This window comes from Moschus berezovskii, chromosome 4 (assembly GCF_049115385.1).
Source record: "Moschus berezovskii isolate FMDL1 chromosome 4, NW_MosBer_1.0, whole genome shotgun sequence".
In the NCBI taxonomy this organism is placed as follows: domain Eukaryota; kingdom Metazoa; phylum Chordata; class Mammalia; order Artiodactyla; family Moschidae; genus Moschus; species Moschus berezovskii.
The window spans coordinates 26,825,420-26,844,590 of record NC_142463.1 but is presented as its reverse complement, the minus strand read 5'-3'; the positions used below and the strand labels follow the sequence as shown (position 1 = coordinate 26,844,590).

At 41.5% G+C, this 19,171-nt stretch overlaps 1 protein-coding gene and 1 pseudogene across 1 annotated transcript in view; one reads left to right on the top strand and one right to left on the bottom strand.

The window, feature by feature from the left end:
• The first annotated feature begins 857 nt into the window (after positions 1–857).
• TXNDC12 (thioredoxin domain containing 12) overlaps positions 858–19,171 on the top strand; it is a 36,552-nt gene continuing 18,238 nt past the window's right edge. Inside the window, exons 1-2 of the mRNA XM_055404155.2 lie at positions 858–1,101; positions 19,093–19,153. Of these exons, the coding sequence (XP_055260130.1) occupies positions 1,005–1,101; positions 19,093–19,153 (158 nt within the window). The 5' untranslated portion in view covers positions 858–1,004. The remainder of the gene's footprint in view (positions 1,102–19,092; positions 19,154–19,171) is intronic.
• LOC148778018 (large ribosomal subunit protein eL31 pseudogene) lies at positions 17,052–18,978 on the bottom strand (annotated as a pseudogene).

The following is a 19,171-nucleotide window of genomic DNA, read 5'->3' as shown; positions in this document are numbered from 1 at the left end:
TTTCACTAGGCATTAAGTACGCACACGCACTGCCAAACTTAACTAGTGCGAACTCGCTAGTGTGGGCACTCAATTAGCCTCCATTCCGGAGGAAAGACGGGAACTTTTGACCTGTGTTTCCTGTCATCAGAGAGGAAAACTGAGAAATAACCCAGTTTAAAAACAACAAAAACAAGTAGATTTAAGACGAAGCTTTGCACTTCTAAGTACCTGCAGTGAATTATGACCTTGCGCCCTGAAGAGCTAGGTCAGTTTTGCAATGAGAGATTCCAAGTTTGGTTTTCTCGGAGCTTGCGTCAGTTGGTTGCATCATCCCTGAGAGGAAGAATTTAGGTTAAAAAGGAAAATAAAGTCCAGTGCTTCTTCTCTAGCAGGAAGGAGCATTGTTGCAGGCACGAGACCATGCACCGCAAAACAGATTTGGCAGACCTGTGCCAGACCCGAGCAGTAACCTGAGAATGAAATCCGGTTGTCTGCCTTTTTTTTTTTTTTTTTTATGCGGTGGGGAAAGGGGGACCCGGAGCCCATAGGCAAACGGCCCACTGTTGGGAGCGGCTGACTTCACCGATCAGTAATTTGCGTAGTGAATATTAAGTGCAGTGGTTCTTGAGGGGGAGGGGCTAGCTCGCTGGGGCACGCAACCAGCAACGGTTCTCCCGAGACTTCTCCCCACCCCCACTATCTCGGCCCATCTTTTCCTTCTCGATCCTCGGACTAAAGGTCCAGAACCCAGGGTGAAGCAAATAGCGCCCCAGAGCAACTCCCGCAACCTTTTTCGTGATCTGCACCTTTAAACTCTCACTTCGTCCCAAACCGGACCCCGGAGGCACCACCCACATCCGTCTAACATCACTTCCTTCAGGGTTAGGAGAAAAAAAAAAAAAAATCTGGGAACGCGAGCGGCTGGGCTGATCCGCACTTGGGAAACCGCACGGACCTTCTCCGAGGACTTCGTCGGCCCTACGTCTGTCTGCTCAGCCCAGTGGCTCCGCGCACCTATCACCATGGAGCTGCGGCCTCGTCTCGGGGCCACCTGTTTGCTGGGCTTCAGTTTCCTGCTCCTCGTCACCTCTTCTGATGGACCTAATGGGCTTGGAAAGGGTCAGACTGCATTCTTTTCTTAATCTTCACTTATCCTGGGCCCTAGCCCAGTACAGCCCTCTTGTCCTAACACAGATTCCTTTCCCGTTCTATCTCTTTGGCCACTCTAGATTTCTTTGTATCCTCTCCAACTGCCCCTGGAGTTTGGGGTAAGGAGTAGTGGTCTGGGGAATGTTGAGATGGGGAAGTTTTACTTGAGGCCTCCCTAAATTTTGGGGTTGGGATAAGAAATGGCCTTTATATTTCGAAAAACATGTTTAAGAGAGCAGCATACTGCTTAACACTTGGTAGGTCCTCAGGCACTGTTACCTTCCCTCCGGGGAGAAATAGGACCTTTGGGGACCTGCGTATTTAGACCTTTGCCCTGGGTCTGAAGAATTCCCTCCTCACCTCTTCCCTGAAGAGCTAGGTTACTGCCTCCTTACCTTGTAGGGAACAGCACCTGCATCCCCGGGAGCAGTGACTGATGCAGAAGGAAGGGCTGGATGAAGAGCCACAGGTCTGATGTTAGACGGTCATCAACCATTGTCCCTGGTGTGGTTCAGTCAGTGTTTCTGAAGAAACTGATTTTTTTGAAGAGTGAGGGGACAGTCGTTAAGAATGGAGAACAAGAGGTGTGACCCCCCCCAACTCCATCCATCCCATTGTCTACATCTTTATTGGAACTCAGGGTTTATACTTTTCCTAGGTGGTTGTGTGGTAGTGTGTATTTCCTTTCTCTTCCTTTTTCTTTTGTTTTTCTACTGACCTTACTGTATGAAATGTCTTTACTACAGCCCTGCTGTTCTAAATTGTGTTTTATCCTCCCTATTTGCACATTTATTGGTGGGTGATGAGATTGGGTGGACATTCAGTGCACTTGAATGCAGTCATTCCTTTATCCAGTAAATAATTTTTGATTACCTACCATATTCCAGGCATGATCCTAGGCACCAGGGATATAGGAGGGGACAGGACACACAAGGTTCCTGTTCTCATGAAGCTTATGTTCAATACAGAGAGACAGAGAGTAGGTACATGAACAAATTAATAGACAAGATAATTTCAGCTAGGGATGAGTTCTGGGAAGAAAATGAAACTGAGGGAGTAGAAAGACTGAGAAAGCATGAGGGAGCTGACATTACTTGAGCTAGGAAGGTTGGGGAGGCTTCTCTGAAAAGGTGATATGTGGATTTCCATCTCAGTGATGAAACCAAAGGGAATTCTGTTGGGCCAAAATGTTTTAAGCACTGACAGTCCCATTTTAAAGCAGATTACTGTAAAATTCGTGTAAAATTATGAGTACTGAAGGAGACATTAGCATGTAGTATTAGGAGTGGGTTTAGATTTGAGTTTTAATTTACTCTGCCACAAACCAGTTGAAAGACCTAGGGCAAGTTGCTAAAACTTCTCAAAGCTCAATTCCTCATGTGCCAAAGGGGCATAACAACAGCTATCTGTTAACATGCAACAAAGAATTACCCAGTTGTTATTCCAGTTAACTGTGTTAGGCGTAGGCAATACCTTGGAGTCACATATTCAGTATTCCTTGTTAGACGTTAAGCTCCATGTGTTTGTTCCATTTACCATTGCTGCATAATAAACCACCCCAAATTAAGTGGTGTAAAGAAATCATTCTATTATGCTCACGATTCTGTGGGCCAGAAAGCCAAACAAGGCACAGTGTACAGTATATCCCTTGTGTATCCCTTGGTTCTGAGTCTGAGGCCTCAGCTGAGCTGGTTTCTTCTCCATGTGCTTTGTCTTCGTGGGCTAGTGTGAGCTTCCTCACTGTATGACAGCTGGATTCCAAGAGTGAGCATCCTAAGAGAAGAAGGTGAAAATAGATGGCATTTTTGTCATCTAGCCATAAAAGTCACATAGCATCACTTCCACTGTACTCTATGGGTCTGTTCAAGGGGAAGGGACATTAACTACCTCCTTTCCATCACCCACAGGAGGAATGTTGAGGTCACATTGTAAAAAGAGCTTGTGGAATGGGAGATATTACTGCAATCATCTTTGGAAAGTATGGTCTACCCCAGTAAGTTAGGACTATTTCTGTCTTATTCATGCTTAGGAATATTTGTTGAAAGAAGAAATGAATGGTGCACATGATCGTTGGGATCCCTGTCTTTTTTCAGCTCGTAGTCTGAAGACTAACAGCACAAATATGCGGCCAATTACATGGCACTGTGATATGTACTGTCAGCAGGGAAATGGCAGGTAACTGTAGGAGCACATAGAAGGGCAACTTGGTGGGGGAGGGGCTGTGAGGATTAAATGAAAAAACAAAAGGCACTTAATATTGTGTCACAAACTTCAGTTCAGTTCAGTTCAGTCGCTCAGTCGTGTCCGACTCTTTGCGACCCCATGAATCACAGCACACCAGGCCTCCCTGTCCATCACCAACTCCCGGAGTTCACTCAAACTCATGTCCATCGAGTCGGTGATGCCATCCAGCCATCTCACTCTCTGTCGTCCCCTTCTCCTCCTGCCCCCAATCTTTCCCAGCATCAGAGTCTTTTCCAGTGAGTCAACTCTTCGCATGAGGTGGCCAAAGTATTGGAGTTTCAGCTTTAGCATCAGTCTCTCCAATGAACACCCAGGATCGATCTCCTTTTGAACGAACTGGTTGGATCTCCTTGCAGTCCAAGGGACTCTCAAGAGTCTCCTCCAACACCACAGTTCAAAAGCATCAATTCTTCGGCGATCAGCTTTCTTCACAGTCCAACTGTCACATCCATACATGACCACTGAAAAAACCATAGCCTTGACTAGACGGACCTTTGTTGGCAAAATAATGTCTCTGCTTAAACTTAGAAAGTGTTTATTTAATGCTTATTACTATATTTACCCAAGGAAAAATATTGACTTGTTCCTGAAAGGAATTAATAAGATATCAGACTTTTTTTTTTTTTTATCTCCTGAGTATGGATTCTTGGAAAACAGATTATAGTTCACCCATCCCACCTCCCAGAAAAGTGCTACCCGGAGCAGTGATAAGTAAGATTTTTTCCCAGAAGTTTAAGTAGATTTGACTCCAGATGATGGCCTGATAGTTTGCAGAGAGGGAGTACAGTGATGTGGTGTGAGCACTGGATAGGAATCGGGAGGCCTGAGTTTTAATCCTGGTCAGGCTATATAGCCAGCTCTTGGCTTCCCTGGGGATCGTTTATTAAATGAGAAAGTTGGACTAGAAATGATTCCTAAGAGTCCTTGCAGCTCTGATATCTTAGAGTTCTAAAATAATTTTATTCTCTGTGTGCTCAACATTTGGAATGTACCACCTGTGGGAAGAAGTATAGTGATTAATATTTACTGTACATTTTGCCATATTCCAGGAAACGTTCTGTGTATTTTTCATGTATTGACTGGTTAAATCCTCATAATAACCCACTGAGGTAGATAAGGGATGTAATCATCATCCCCGTGACACAGATGAAGAACCTAAAATGGGATGCAGGAGTCACATAGCTAGTAAGTGGACCAGCTGAGATGGAGATTCCAGAACTTCTGTCCTCAACAGTACACCTCTCCTGCTCTGAGTGCAGAGACTCCTTTGAAGGAAAAAAGGGAAAGTTATCAATGGGGGCTGATCATGCACTCTCCTGCCTGAAACAGAAATGGATGACTTTGTCAAGTCTCTGAAATAACCATTTGGCATTGACACATATGGAGTGTTTACCTTCCATACTGTATCCTATTCACATTCACAACAAGCCCAAGAGACAGATATTTTTGTTAGTCATACTTCACATACATGAAAACAGCAAGTGGCTGAATTAGGAATTGTTTGATGCATACAGACTTTATTTAGCCATGGTGTTATTCTACCTCTCAGGTACAGTGTTCCCTGTTTCAGAGGCTTGACTGCCAGTTCTGACACTTAACCTTCTGTTCTGTCAGCTGGAAGAGGGTGGGTAATACTTTTCTGATGTCTTTAGCTTACCCTCAGGAAAACAGTTTTAGCCTGAAGGGCTTGGGAATTGTGATGTAAATCCTATGTTTGGAAACAGTCACTTTCCTTCCTCCCCCACCTTTTAAATTAATGTGTTAGGGAAGGAACTGCTAATGTGGGAACTTTCAGCTCACTCTGCAGATAACTGGCATAAATAAAGTGGCTGTGCAGGTGATACCTGAGGAAGTTGGACTGTCTTCAGATGTTCCATGCTGGCATGGGTATGAGTGTGGGTGGTGTCAGGGAGTAGGTAGCAACGAGGTAAGCACTGTGCCTTTTCAAGTTTTCAAGTTATTTTTGAAGGGAAACATAAGGACCCAGGTTTTCCAGACCTGAAGTCTGTGTTTTCCTTCTGCTTTGGGAAAGCCACGTTCCTTTATTGGTTTATTCATGTTTATCTTTGCAGGAGAGTTAGTGAAGTATGGTGAGTGAACTACAGACTCTGGAACTCTACCACGTAGGTTCTAATCCCAGCTATGGCATTTCCTAGCAAGCTATTTAACTTCACCTTCCTTGTCTGTAAAATGAATTGAGTTTCTGCCTCATAAGTGTAAGGATTAAATAATTCAATACATGTTAAAGCATGAAAAACAATGCCAGGCATATAGTATATGCCATATAAGTGTTAATCGTTACTAATGTTATTATATTATCATAATCAGGGCTTCCCTGTTAGCTCAGAAGTTAAGGAATTGACCTGCAGTGCGGGAGACCTGGGCTCAATTCCTGCGTCGGGAAGATCCCCTGGAAAAGGGGATGCCTACCTACTCCAGAATTCTTGCCTGGGAATTCCATGGACAGAGGAACCTGGCAGGCTACAGTCCATGGGACCACAAAGAGTTGTAATCAACTGAACAGCTAACACACAACACATTATCATCATTATTCCATAGAGTAAGCACTCAAAACGTGATGGTGATTATTACTTATGAAAAATTCCAATTTACTTTTTAATATGAATTTTCAAAGAAATTTTTTACACATAGTGAACTGTTTCAAATTACACCTCTAGAATTACTCTTGGAAACAATGCACTAAGGCAGCCAGGGAAATGTTGGGCTCTGGGAAAGCATTTTAATTAGGAATCAGACTAAATTTTGGTTGTGGCTTCCTTTGTGGTCTCTGGTAGCCTCTTGCCTTTTCCAGGCCTTTGTAATATGAGAGGATTGGACTGATCTGCAACTTTGTGCTGTCCAATGAAGTTGTGATAGGCCCTTACCACTCAAATTTTAAATTAATTAAAATTAAACTTTAAAAATCTAGCTTCTGTGTTGCATTAACCATGTTTCAGGTACTCAACAGTTTATAGCTACCATATGGAACAGTGCAGATATAGAAATTTCCATCACTGGAGAAAGATCAATTAAACAGCGCTGCCCTGGGTTTAATCACTAAGTTATGTCCAACTCTTGCAACCCCATAGACTGTAGCATGCCAGGCTCCTCTGTCCATGGAATTCTCCAGGCAAGAATTCTGGAGTGGGTTGCCATTTCCTTCTCCAGGGGCCTTCCCGACCCAGGGACTGAACTCAGGTCTCCTGCATTGCAGGCAGATTCTTCACCATCTGAGCCTCCAGGGAAGCCCCACTGCCCTAGGGTCTCTCTTAGCTATAACCTATGACTGTATGCTTTGTCAGCTAGCTTCTGAGTAGTCCATGTTTATGGAGAAATTTTATTTTGCTTGACAGTAATCTAGCTTGCCTAATTTTGTTTTGCCTGATGTCTGTGTGGGATATAGTTTTTGTCTGTCTGGGATATAGTTTTCAATCATTTTACTTTTGACTTTTACAAGTCCTTCTGTTTTAGTGCTCTTGTAAACATCATAGAGGATTTTTTTTTTAAACCAAAATCTGACAGTTTCTTTCTTTAACTTTACCTGGCAAGTTTTGTTCATTTATATTTGTAGTGATTATTGACAGAGCTGGTCTTATTTCTCTCATCCAATTTTCTATCGCTACTGTTTTTTTCTTTTCTTTTTCTCCCTTTCTTTGGGGGTTGACTATATGCTGGTTCTTGTATTGCTTTATTGCCTTTATTTAGTTTGGAAGTTGGCACCCTTCTTTTCTTTTAGTAGTTACTTCTGGAATTTTCCTCACATATTTAACAACAAAATCTAACATTAATATCTTAACCCCCCAGTGGTTAGTGGGCTTTGCTGCTGCTGCTAAGTCACTTCAGTCGTGTCCGACTCTGTGCGACCACATAGACGGCAGCCCACCAGGCTCCCCCGTCCCTGGGATTCTCCAGGCCTTAGAGCATTCTAATTTCAGTCATTTTCTTTATAAGCTATGTTGTCCAATACTTTAGTTCTCTCTCTTTTTTTTTTAACTATAAATTGAGCATTAAAATTTTTACAAGTGTATTTAGGTATATCTACATGTTTACCAGTTAATTTGCTCACTGTTCCTTGTAGTTAGGCTTTATTCTGGAATCACTTCTTTCCTGAAACTTGCCCTTTAGTATCCTTTTAGTTTCTCTGGTTCTCTTCTAGAGGACTTTCTCATATTTACTTTTGTCTCTTCAAAAGTAGTACTTTTGCCACAATCCTTGCTTTCAACCAGTCACCATGCTTCCTATTTAACAGAAGGTTGAAGGACTTAGAAGAGATCTGTCAAAAATTGTCACCACGATTTTACTGATTTTACCCACCTTCTAGCACCAGTGTCTATATGTTCTTCCTTTTCTGTCTTTACTAGATAAATTATCAGTGCTCCTAGCAAAGGCTAGTCCCTTTACTTGAGTAGGAAATCCCATCTCCTTTCATCTACTTGATATTTTTGATTATCCCTTTTAGTCCTGTATCCTCAATTTTCCTGCCTTTATTATATCATTTCTGTCAGCTTTCAACATCCTATCCTTTCCTCCATATTGAATACAAACCCTTCATGGACTCACAGCTGCTGCTAAGTCGCTTCAGTCGTGTCCGACTCTGTGCGACCCCATAGACAGCAGCCCACCAGGCTCCGCCATCTCTGGGGTTCTCCAGGCAAGAACACTGGAGTGGGTTGCCATTTCACAGCACCCTCTAGCAATTGCCCCTGCACAGCAAAATTCTTTGAGAGAGCTGTGTGTGCTTGTTCCCTAATTCTTCCCCTGGGCTGTCTTGATCTCGCTATAATCATCTTTTCATTGTCACTGCTACTGAAACTGGGCTTGTCAAGGTCTGCATTATTCTCCACTTGCTAAATCCAGAAGTTTCTGATTTAATAGGAGTATTGGAGTCAGTGGCTTATCCTTGAAACATCCTGGAAACACTTCTGGAATTCCATGTGCTGCCAGTAGCAGTTCTTTGTCACCAGCTGGTCTTTGGTTGGTTCTTTGTCTCCCTTATCTGATAGTGCTCCAGGGTTCCTGAATGCCCTCTTTATCTACACTCACTCCCTTGGTGATCCTATTCACTCTTAAGTGAAGTCGCTCAGTCATGTCCGACTCTTTGCGACCCCGTGGATTGTAGCCTACCAGGCTTCTCCGTCCATGGGATTCTCCAGGCAAGAATACTGGAGTGGGTTACCATTTCCTTCTCCAGGGGATCATCCCCACCCAGGGATTGAACCCGGGTCTCCCGCATTGGAGGCAGATGCTTTAACCTCTGAGCCACCAGGGAAGCCCTCATTCACTCTTAAGCTTTAAATAATATCTGCATGCTGATAACTGTCTCTTGAATTCCAGGCTCAGATATTTAGTTGCTTATTCAGTATCTCTGTTTTGATGTCTAGTAAGCTTCCCTGGTGGCTCAGATGGTAAAGCGTCTGCCTGCAGTGTGGGAGACCTGGGTTTGATCCCTGGGTTGGGAAGATCCCCTGGAGAAGGAAATGGCAACCCACTCCAGTACTCTGGCCTGGAAAATTCCATGGACTGAGGAGCCTGGTGGGCTACAGTCCATGGGGTTGCAAAGAGTTGGATACGACTGAGCGACTTCACTTCAAGCAGAGAGTGAGATGGCTGGATGGCATCACCGACTCGATGGACATGAGTTTGGGTGAACTCCAGGAGTTGGTGATGGACAGGGAGGCTTGGCGTGCTGTGATTCATGGGGTCACAAAGAGTCGGACATGACTGAACTACTGAACTGAACTGAACTGAAGCATCTCAAAATGAGCATATCCATATCCAGGCACTTTAATGTTTCTTTCCAAAACTCACTCCACCTACTCTCTTCCCCATCTCTATGAATGACAACTCCATTCTTCTAGTTGCTCAGGCCAAAAAACCTTAGAGTCATCATTAACGTCTCTCACCTCATATCCAGGACAAAATCCTTTTGACTTTACCTTCAAAATACGTCCAGAATCTGATAGTATCTGCTTCCTCTACCATCACAGCTAGTCCAAACCACTGTTATCACATCCCTGAATTATTACAATAACCACTATCCTAGTCTCTTTTGCGTTTGCCTTTTCTGTATTAGTTTACTAGGTCTGCAGTAACAAAGTAACACAAGCTGAGTGACTTAAACAACAGAAATTTGTTGTCTCATAGTTCTAGAGACTGCTGCTGCTGCTGCTGTCGCTTCAGTTGTGTCCAACTCTGTGTGATCCCATAGACGGCAGCTGACCAGGCTCCGCTGTCCCTGCCGTCCCTGGGATTCTCCAGGCAAGAACACTGGAGTGGGTTGCCATTTCCTTCTCCAGTGTGTGAAAGTGAAAAGTAAAAGTGAAGTTGCTCAGTGGTGTCCGACTAGTAGCGACCCCTTGGACTGCAGCCCACCAGGCTCCTCTGTCCATGCGATTTTCTAGGCAAGAAATCAAGGTTCTGGCAGTATTGGTTCCTTCTGAAGGCTGAGAGAAGGATCTATAGCAGGCCTGTAGGAGATGGCTATGTTCTTCTCCCTGTGTATATGTCTGTGTCCACTTTTCCTTTTTTTAATATGGACAGCAGTCATATTGGATTAGGCCCCACCCTGATGACCTCATTTTAACTTGATTACCTCTGGAAAGACCCTGTTTCCATATTAGGTCACAATCTGAGGCACTGGGGATTAGAGACACACAGTTCAGTAACACCCACTATAATCTGTTTTCAGCACAGAAACCAGAGCAGTCTTGTTAAATTACAAATCACATCATGTTACTACTTTGCTCAAAACCCTCTGAAAGTTTCTGGAAGCCAGAGTCTTTATAGTAGCCTATGCAAGGAAATAGAGGAAAACAACAGAATAGGAAAAACAAGAGATCTCTTCAAGAAAATTAGAGATACCAAAGGAACATTTCATGCAAAGATGGGCTCGATAAAGGACAGAAATGGTATGGACCTAACAGAAGAAGAAGATATTAAGAAGAGGTGGTAAGAATACACAGAAGAACTGTACAAAAAAGATCTTCACGACCAAGATAATCACGATGGTGTGATCACTCACGTGGAGCCAGACATCTTGGAATGTGAAGTCAAGTGGGCCTTAGAAAGCATCACTACGAACAAAGCTAGTGGAGGTGATGGAATTCCAGTTGAGCTATTTCAAATCCTGAAAGATGATGCTGTGAAAGTGCTGCACTCAATATGCCAGCACATTTGGAAAACAGCAGTGGCCACAGGACTGGAAAAGGTCAGTCTTCATTCCGATTCCAATCCCAAAGAAAGGCAATGCCAAAGAATGCTCAAACTACCGCACAATTGGACTCATCTCACACGCTAGTAAAGTAATGATCAAAATTCTCCAAGCCAGGCTTCAGCAATACGTGAACCGTGAAATTCCAGATGTTCAAGCAGGTTTTAGAAAAGGCAGAGGCACCAGAGATCAAATTGCCAACATCTGCTGGATCATGGAGAAAGCAAGAGAGTTCCAGAAAAACATCTATTTCTGCTTCATTGACTATGCCAAAGCCTTTGACTGTGTGGATCACAATAAACTGTGGAACATTCTGAAAGACATGGGAATACCAGACCACCTGACCTGCCTCTTGAGAAACCTGTATGCAGGTCAGGAAGCAACAGTTAGAACTGGACATGGAACAACAGACTGGTTCCAAATAGGAAAAGGAGTGCGTCAAGGCTGTATATTGTCACCTGCTTCTTTAACTTACATGCAGAGTACGTCATGAGAAATGCTGGGCTGGAGGAAGCACAGGCTGGAATCAAGATTGCTGGGAGAAATATGAATAACCTCAGATATGCAGATGACACCACCCTTATGGCAGAAAGTGAAGAAGAACTAAAGAGCCTCTTGATGAAAGTGAAAGAGGAGAGTGAAAAAGTTGGCTTGAAGCTCAACATTCAGAAAACTAAGATCATGGCATCCGGTCCCATCACCTCATGGCAAATAGATGTGGAAACAGTGTCAGACTTTATTTTTCTGGGCTGCAAAATCACTGCAGATGGTGATTGCAGCCATGAAATTAAAAGACACTTGCTCCTTGGAAGAAAAGTTATGATCAACCTAGACAGCATATTAAAAAGCAAAGACATTGCTTTGCCAGCAAAGGTCCATCTAGTCAAGGCTATGGTTTTTGCCGTGGTCATGTATATGGATGTGAGAGTTGGACTGTGAAGAAAGCTGATCGCTGAAGAATTGATGCCTTTGAACTGTGGTGTTGGAGAAGACTCTTGAGAGTCCCTTGGACTGCAAGGAGATCCAACCAGTCCATTCTAGAGGAGATCAATCCTGGGTGTTCATTGGAAGGACTGATGCTAAAGCTGAAACTCCAGTACTTTGGCCACCACATGCGACGATTTGACTCACTGGAAAAGACTCTGATGCTGGGAGGGATTGGGGGCGGGAGGAGAAGGGGACAACAGAGAATGAGATGGCTGGATGGCATCACCGACTCGATGGACATGAGTTTGAGTGAACTCCAGGAGTTGGTGATGGACAGGGAGGCCTGGTGTGCTGTGATTCATGGGGTCGCAAAGAGTCAGACACGACTGAGCGACTGAACCGAACTGTACTGATGAGGTCCTATATTGCCTGCTCCTTCCCTTGCCTCTTTGTCCTTACCACCTCCTACTTTGAAGGACAGCATTGTTTAGTGCTTTCGAGCAAAGAGTCTGGACCCTAAGTGCATAGGTTCAGATTCCAAATCTGATACTCATTAGCTGTGTGAACTTAGGAAAGTTGTGTGAACTTGGGAAAGTTATGTAAACTTTTTGCCTCAGTTTTCTCATCTATAAAATGGGATTGGTGAGTACCTATCTCTAGAGTTGTTATGAGGAACTACATTGGTGAAGTACTTAAAATATTGCTTGGTATGTTAATAGCAAATACTTGTAGCAAGTCTTCAGTCCCAGACACTGTTCTAAATTCTTTGTTGTTGTTGTTATATTCAGTCATTTCTTTTAGTTTTTATATTCCATGTATGAATGATAACATAATATTTGTCTTCGACTTATTTCACTTAGCTTGATATCCTTCAGGTTCGTCCATATTGGTGCTAATGGCAAAATTTCATTCTTTTTTATGACTGAGGAATATTCCATTGTGTATATGTATATACACACCATTTTGGGGTTTTTGGCCACACTATGTGGCTTGTGAATCTTAGTTTCCTTACCAGGGCTTGAATGCGGGCCACCACATGTGAAAGTGCCAAGTCCTAACCACTGGACCTCCAGCAGATTCCCCTATATATACACACCCATCTTCTTTATCCATTTATCTGTTGATAGATACTTAGGTTATTTTCATATCTTAGCTATTATAAGTAACGCTGCTGTCAACACTGAGTGCATGCTAAGTTGCTTCAGTCGTGTCCAACTCTTTGTGACCCCACGTACTGTAGCCCACCAGGCTCCTCTGTCCATGGGATTTCCCAGGCAAGAATATTGGAGTGGGCTGCCATTTTCTCCTCCACAGAATCTTCCTGACCCAGGGATCAAACCTGTGTTTCCTGTGTCTCCTACACTGCAGGTGTAGCAATGTAGGAGATACCACTTTACCACTGGCACTACTTGGGAAGCTGCTGTGAACATTGGAGTGTGTGTATCTTTTCAAATTAGTTTTCAGTTTTTTCCAGATGTATACTCTGGAGTGAAATTGCTGAATCACATAGTAGTTCTAATTTTAGTTTTTTAAGGGACCTTCAAACTGTTTTCCACAGTGACTGAGCCAATTTATATCCCCAATAACAGTGTGCAAATGTTTCCTTTTCTCTACTTATTCTCTAATATCTATTCAGTTCAGTTCAGTCACTCAGTTGTGTCCGACTCTTTGCTTCCCCATGAATCACAGCACGCCAGGCCTCCCTGTCCATCACCAACTCCCGGAGTTCACTCAAACTCATGTCCATTGACTTGGTGATGCCATCCAGCCATCTCATTCTCTGTCGTCCCCATCTCCTCCTGCCTTCAATCTTTCCTAGCATCCAGGTCTTTTCCAATGAGTCAGCTCTTTGCATCAGGTGACCAAAGTATTGGAGTTTCAGCTTCAACATCAGTCCTTCCAGTGAACACCCAGGACTGATCTCCTTTAGGATGAACTGGTTGGATCTCCTTGCAGTCCAAGGGACTCTCAAGAGTCTTCTCCAGCACCACAGTTCAAAAGCATCAATTCTTCAGCCCTCAGCTTTCTTTATAGTCCAGTTCTCACATCCCTACATGACCACTGGAAAACCCGTAGCCTTGACTGGACGGACCTTTGTTGGCAAAATAATGTCTCTGCTTTTTAATATGCTGTCTAGGTTGGTCATAACTTTCCTTCCAAGGAGTAAGCATTGCTGCAGTCACCATCTGCAGTGATTTTGGAACCCAGAAAAATTTATTATTTCTTGTCTTTTTCAACATAGCCATTTTGAAAGTTATGGGGTGGTATCTCATTGTGGCTCTGATTTGCATTCTCTTGATTTTGAGTATTTTTTCATATGCCAGGTAATTTCTATTGTGTTTTGTTAGCAAAAATATCTGTGTCCACTTTTTAATTGGGTTGTTTGGTTTTTTGATATTGAACTGTATGAGCTATTTATGTATTTTTGGTTGTTAACCCTCTTACTGGTTGTATCATTTGCAAACATTTTTCCCCCTTTCAGTAGGATGTCTTTTTATTTTTCTATGGTTTCCTTTGCTGTGCAAAAGCATTTAAGTTTAATTAGGTATCATTTGTTTCTTTTTACTTTTGTTCCTTTCACCTTAGGAGACAGATACAAAACAATATTGCTATGATTTGTGTCAAAGGTGTTCTGCCTATGCTCTCTTCTAGGAGTTTTCTGGTTTTAGGTCTATAAGTCTTTAATCTCTTTTGAATTTATTTTTGTATGTAGTATAAGAAAGTGTTGTAATTTCATTCTTTTACATGTAACTGTCCAGTTTTCCTCGTACTACTTACAGAAGAAACTGTCTTTTCTTTTTTGTATACTTTGCCTCTTTTGTCATAGATTAATTGACCAAAGAATGTGGGTTTACTTATAGGCTTTCTGTTCTGTTCCATTGATCTGTGTATCTGTTTTTGTGCCATTACTGTGCTGTTCTCATGACTGTAGCTTTGTAGTATAGTGTGAAGTCAGAGAACAGGATTCCTCCAGCTTTGTTCCTTTTTCTCAATATTGTTTTGGCAATTCAATGTCTTTTTGTGTTTTAAGATCTTTAACGTATTGATTTATTTAATCCTCAAAGCAACCCAACAAGGTTGGTGCTATTGTTACGCTCATTTACAGCCAAAGAAATTGAGTTTAAGTTACTTGCCCAAAGTCACACAGCTAGTTAGCTACAGAACTACAGGAATCAAAGCCAGGGAGTCTAGGTTCATAGTCCATGCTCTTAACCACTACATAATACTGCTCAATAAATACTTACTGAAATAATGAGTGGTGACTACCTGATGGCAGAAAAATACCTCAGTTTATCTAAAAATGTCTATTTTGCCCTTGTTCTTGAAAGATAGTTTTGCTAGGTACATAATTCTAGATTTAGAGATATTTTCTTTCAGCATGTTGAAGGTGATGTTTTGCCATCTTCTGATTTCCAATTTGTTACTGTCAATCTAATTGTCGATCTTTTAATGGAAATATGTCATTTCTCTGAAATGCTTTTAAGATCTTAATATTTTGTTTTTCTGCAGTTTCACTACAATTTATATGTTTGTGATTTGTTTTTGTAATTTGTCAGCTGTACATTGTGCTTCTTACTATCTGCAGATTCATGTTTTATCTTGGTTCTTGAAAATGCTATCATTCATCTTTTTTTCTTTCTAAAAAATGCAAATGTGTTTTTAAGTAGATATGATACATTCCGTTCCGTTCCCGTTCCGTTCCGTCGCTCTGTCGTGTCCGACTCTATGTGACGGTTTAATACTTTTAAGAGGTGTATTTTTCCTTCCACTCTTGTTTTTCAGTCATCCAGTTCCCACCCCAGTTTATTATCTCTTCAGATAAGTTTTCTTCCTTCAACTTTGCATTCAGAGACTCCATTTATATATACCAATCTTTTCTTAATCTACTGTCTATTTCTTTTACATTTTCTCTCTCATCTCTGTGCTATATTTTGGATAACGTCTGATTCACGTTTCCACCTGTCTCCTAATTTGCTATTTTAACCTATTCATTGAATTGTTATTTAATTAGTAGAGTTTATTTTTGAACAATTTTAAGATCTATAGAAAAATTGAGCAGAAAATTCAGAGTTCCCATGTGAACCCTTGCCACTGCACCTTTCCCTACCCCAGTTTCCCACGCATTAGTGTGGTCTTTTACTGTCTCCATAGTTTTGCCTTTTCCAGAACACCAGTCATATATAATTGGAATCCTACATTATGTAGCCTTTTTAGTTTGGCATCTTTTACTTACCAGTATGCACTTTAGGCTCTTTTATGTCTTTTTATGGCTTAATAACTCATTTCTGTGTATTGCTGAATATTCACTGATTTTGTATTTCAAAAATCACGTTAGTTAAAAAAATTCTATTTGGTGCCTTTACAGTTTTGCCTATTTTGTGTTTTGTTATATACATATTTTTGTCATGCCATATGTTATTTCTTTCAATGTTTATATAGTAGTTATTTTTGTATCCTATGCCTGATCATTCTAATATATGAAGTTCTCTTATCTATTTGATGGTTCTGCTGACTCTTACTTTTGTTGACTTCTTTGCTTACAGATTTCGTGATCTATGATTGTGAGCTCATAATGGTTATTTATATAGGTTATCCTGGAGGCCTAATATTATTAATGCTTTCTTCTAGGAAAGTTTGGCATTTGATTCATCTGGAAACCAGGGGCTACTAATTACTGCCCTGGAATCACTCTAGTTGCTTTTGACAGCTGGCTTAAAATGGAGTCTCAGATTTATCTCCTCCATCTTACCACATAATGATGGACATTTGCTTTCAGGTTAGCCTTGCCTTTTGCTTATTGCTCATTGTTCCTTGTCTGATTTAAGCTTACTTTGTGTTTGTGTCTATTACTTTGAGCCCAGTGAGTGCCTTTGGAAAGTCTCTTTTATGTAGGGTTTCATTTTTTTGCAGGTGGATATCCCTCCAGACTGTCTAGTCAGGAGTCTCTCCAAAGCAGGGTTCTGTTGCCTGAGTTTAGGTTTTGACAGGTAGAATGATGATGATCATAGTAAGGCATCTTCCAGTCCTCCTGGGCATCTTCCCAGTTTCACTGCCACTTGGTTGTTCTCTCTCCAGGTTTAGACTTTGGACTGTAGGCAAGTGACACGTTTTCCCTTGGCCAGTAGCCCATACTGAAAAGTTATGGTTAGTTTGGATACTGCCTCTCAGTGCTAATCTGGATGAGCTGTTTATTTCCCTGTGCTAAGCTGATGGAAATTTCTGGGAAAGAAAGGCCTCAAGGACAGTATGTATAGTAACCAAAAGTCATAAAATTGAACTTAAAACCCCTGCTTGGCCATTTTTCAGCTATGTGACCTGGTATAGGCTGTGTATTCTGAGTCTCAAAAGTCTCAACTGTAAAGAATGACAAAAGGTGCTATTTACTGATCATTTGCAATCTGTTAAGCACTGTGTTAAGATTTATATATATATAATATATATGTAATTTAATGTTTAACAACAATCTTATGAGATACAGGTTTTCTATTTTTTTTTGTTTTGTTTTTAAGGTTCTATAACTTTACTGAAGCATTAGCAGTTAGTTCTCATCCACATTAACTATATGTAGATCTTTGAAAGTGGTGACAGGTACATAGGTAAACAACATATAGAGCTTGTTTGGTGAATCTTCATCTTCATTACATTTCCTGGACAACCATGTGCAGGTAGGCACATAGGTTAAGTATGGGACATTACTTATTCTTTTGGCCCAGACAACTTTGATAAGCCTAGTGTCAATGCGTACATCTGGAGTTCCCATCTCCTTCATGGCAAATTTCTGGATTTCTTTTGAGTGCCTGAGGGGCATGCTTCCTGAAACCCACTCCATGGATGCTTGTGAATGTTCATAGTGTATTCTCTAGTTACCACCTCCGTTGATAGTGGCCCAGCCCTTCTCACCATCCTCTGCAGGAGCTATCCTGCTGGCCAGGGTTGGAAAGGCAACATACAGCTATTATTATACCTATTTTAATGGATATATAGAGAGGTTCAGTGAAAGGGTTATTGTTAAGAATAAATTTAAATAAGATAACATGTGTGAGGTGCAGGACATGTGTAAATTGGTCGATAAATAACAGCTAGCATTGTTACAGTCACTATTTTCAAAATGCAAAATTAAGTCATTTATGTGAGATGGCCTAAATAATATTCATTTGCTCAGTAAATATTTTGTGGAGCACTTTCGATAGCCATGAAAAATGAAAATGTTAGTCGCTCAGTTATGTTCAGCTCTTTGTGACCCCATGGGCTGTAGCTTGCCAGGCGCCTCTGTCCATGAGATTTTACTGGCAAGAATACTGGAGTGGGTTGCCCTTTCCTACTCTAGGGAATCTTTCCCATACAGAGATCAAACCCAGGTCTCCTGCTTTGCAGGCAGATTCTTTACTGTCTGAGTCACCAGGGGAGCCCTGTGTAGTGCTAAATGCTAGGGAAACAGGAGGGAATAAGACAGATACGGTCCCAGCCCATAGGGAGTTTCCTTTAGAGTGAAGGAGACAGACACACATAAACATTTACAGTTCAGTCTGGGAAGTGCTGTGATGGGGTAAGAATAGAGTGCTTGGAGTGTCAGAGAAGATTTACCAGAAGAAATGCCTGCTAGTTTCATACCTGAAGAATGAATTGGAGGTGACAGTGGGAGGAAAGGCAAAGGAAGCAGTGATTATGAAGGCTGAAGGGGAGAGTGCATATTGTGTTTTTAAGGAAATGAAAATTAGTTTTGTTTTTTTTTTTGAGAGTTATGTTTTATTTGGTGGGAAATATTAGGACTTCAAGCCTGGGAGACAGCATCTCAAGTAATCCTGAAAGAACTACTCCTGAAAAAGTTTTTTGTGTAAGATTTTAAGAAAAGTGTGGAAAGTGAGCCTGGAGAGATGGGTAGGAGTCATATTCTGAAAAGGCTTCAGAAACTCTGCTATAAGAGTTTGACCTTCCTTTTTAGGGCTTTGAAACACCTCTGAAAGATATTTTACCAAGCAAAGATGTGATTTTAAAAGATCACTCTAACTGAAGTGTGGGGAATAATAACAAGAATAACTTTATATTATCTCAAATTATATTGTCTTAAAATCCTTACACCAAAACACTTGGAGGTATGGGTATTATTCTTGATTTTATAGATAAAGAAATTGGGACTTCAAGAACTTACTTCATTTACAAAATTCACACATTTAATGTCTTTCTGACTCTTTAAACTATACTGCTGTGTTGACTCCAACTAGCAATGATTTGTTAGGACCTGCTTTATGATAACTGTGGAAAATTCTCATCCATTCTTATAGTATTATTTGCATACTCTGTTAGTTTACAAAGGTTTTCATAGCCATTAATAATTTAATCTCCTTAAAAACTGAATTAGGTGACATTATCTCCATTTTGCAGGTATGAAAACTGAGACTTGAGGTATGGGACTGTCCATGGTTCTATTCACCTAGAAAGCGGTAGAGTTGAGACTTGAACACCATGCTCTTGACAACGGAAAGCCTTTTTTATGAGTATCTTGTGAATATGCTACATTTCTTTCATGGGTCTTTGCCCCTTGTTCACGTATGAATATTTATGAGGCTCTTTCCTTCCAGGTTTTGGAGATCACATTCATTGGAGGACGCTAGAAGATGGGAAGAAGGAAGCAGCTGCCAGGTACACGATATGGTTTTG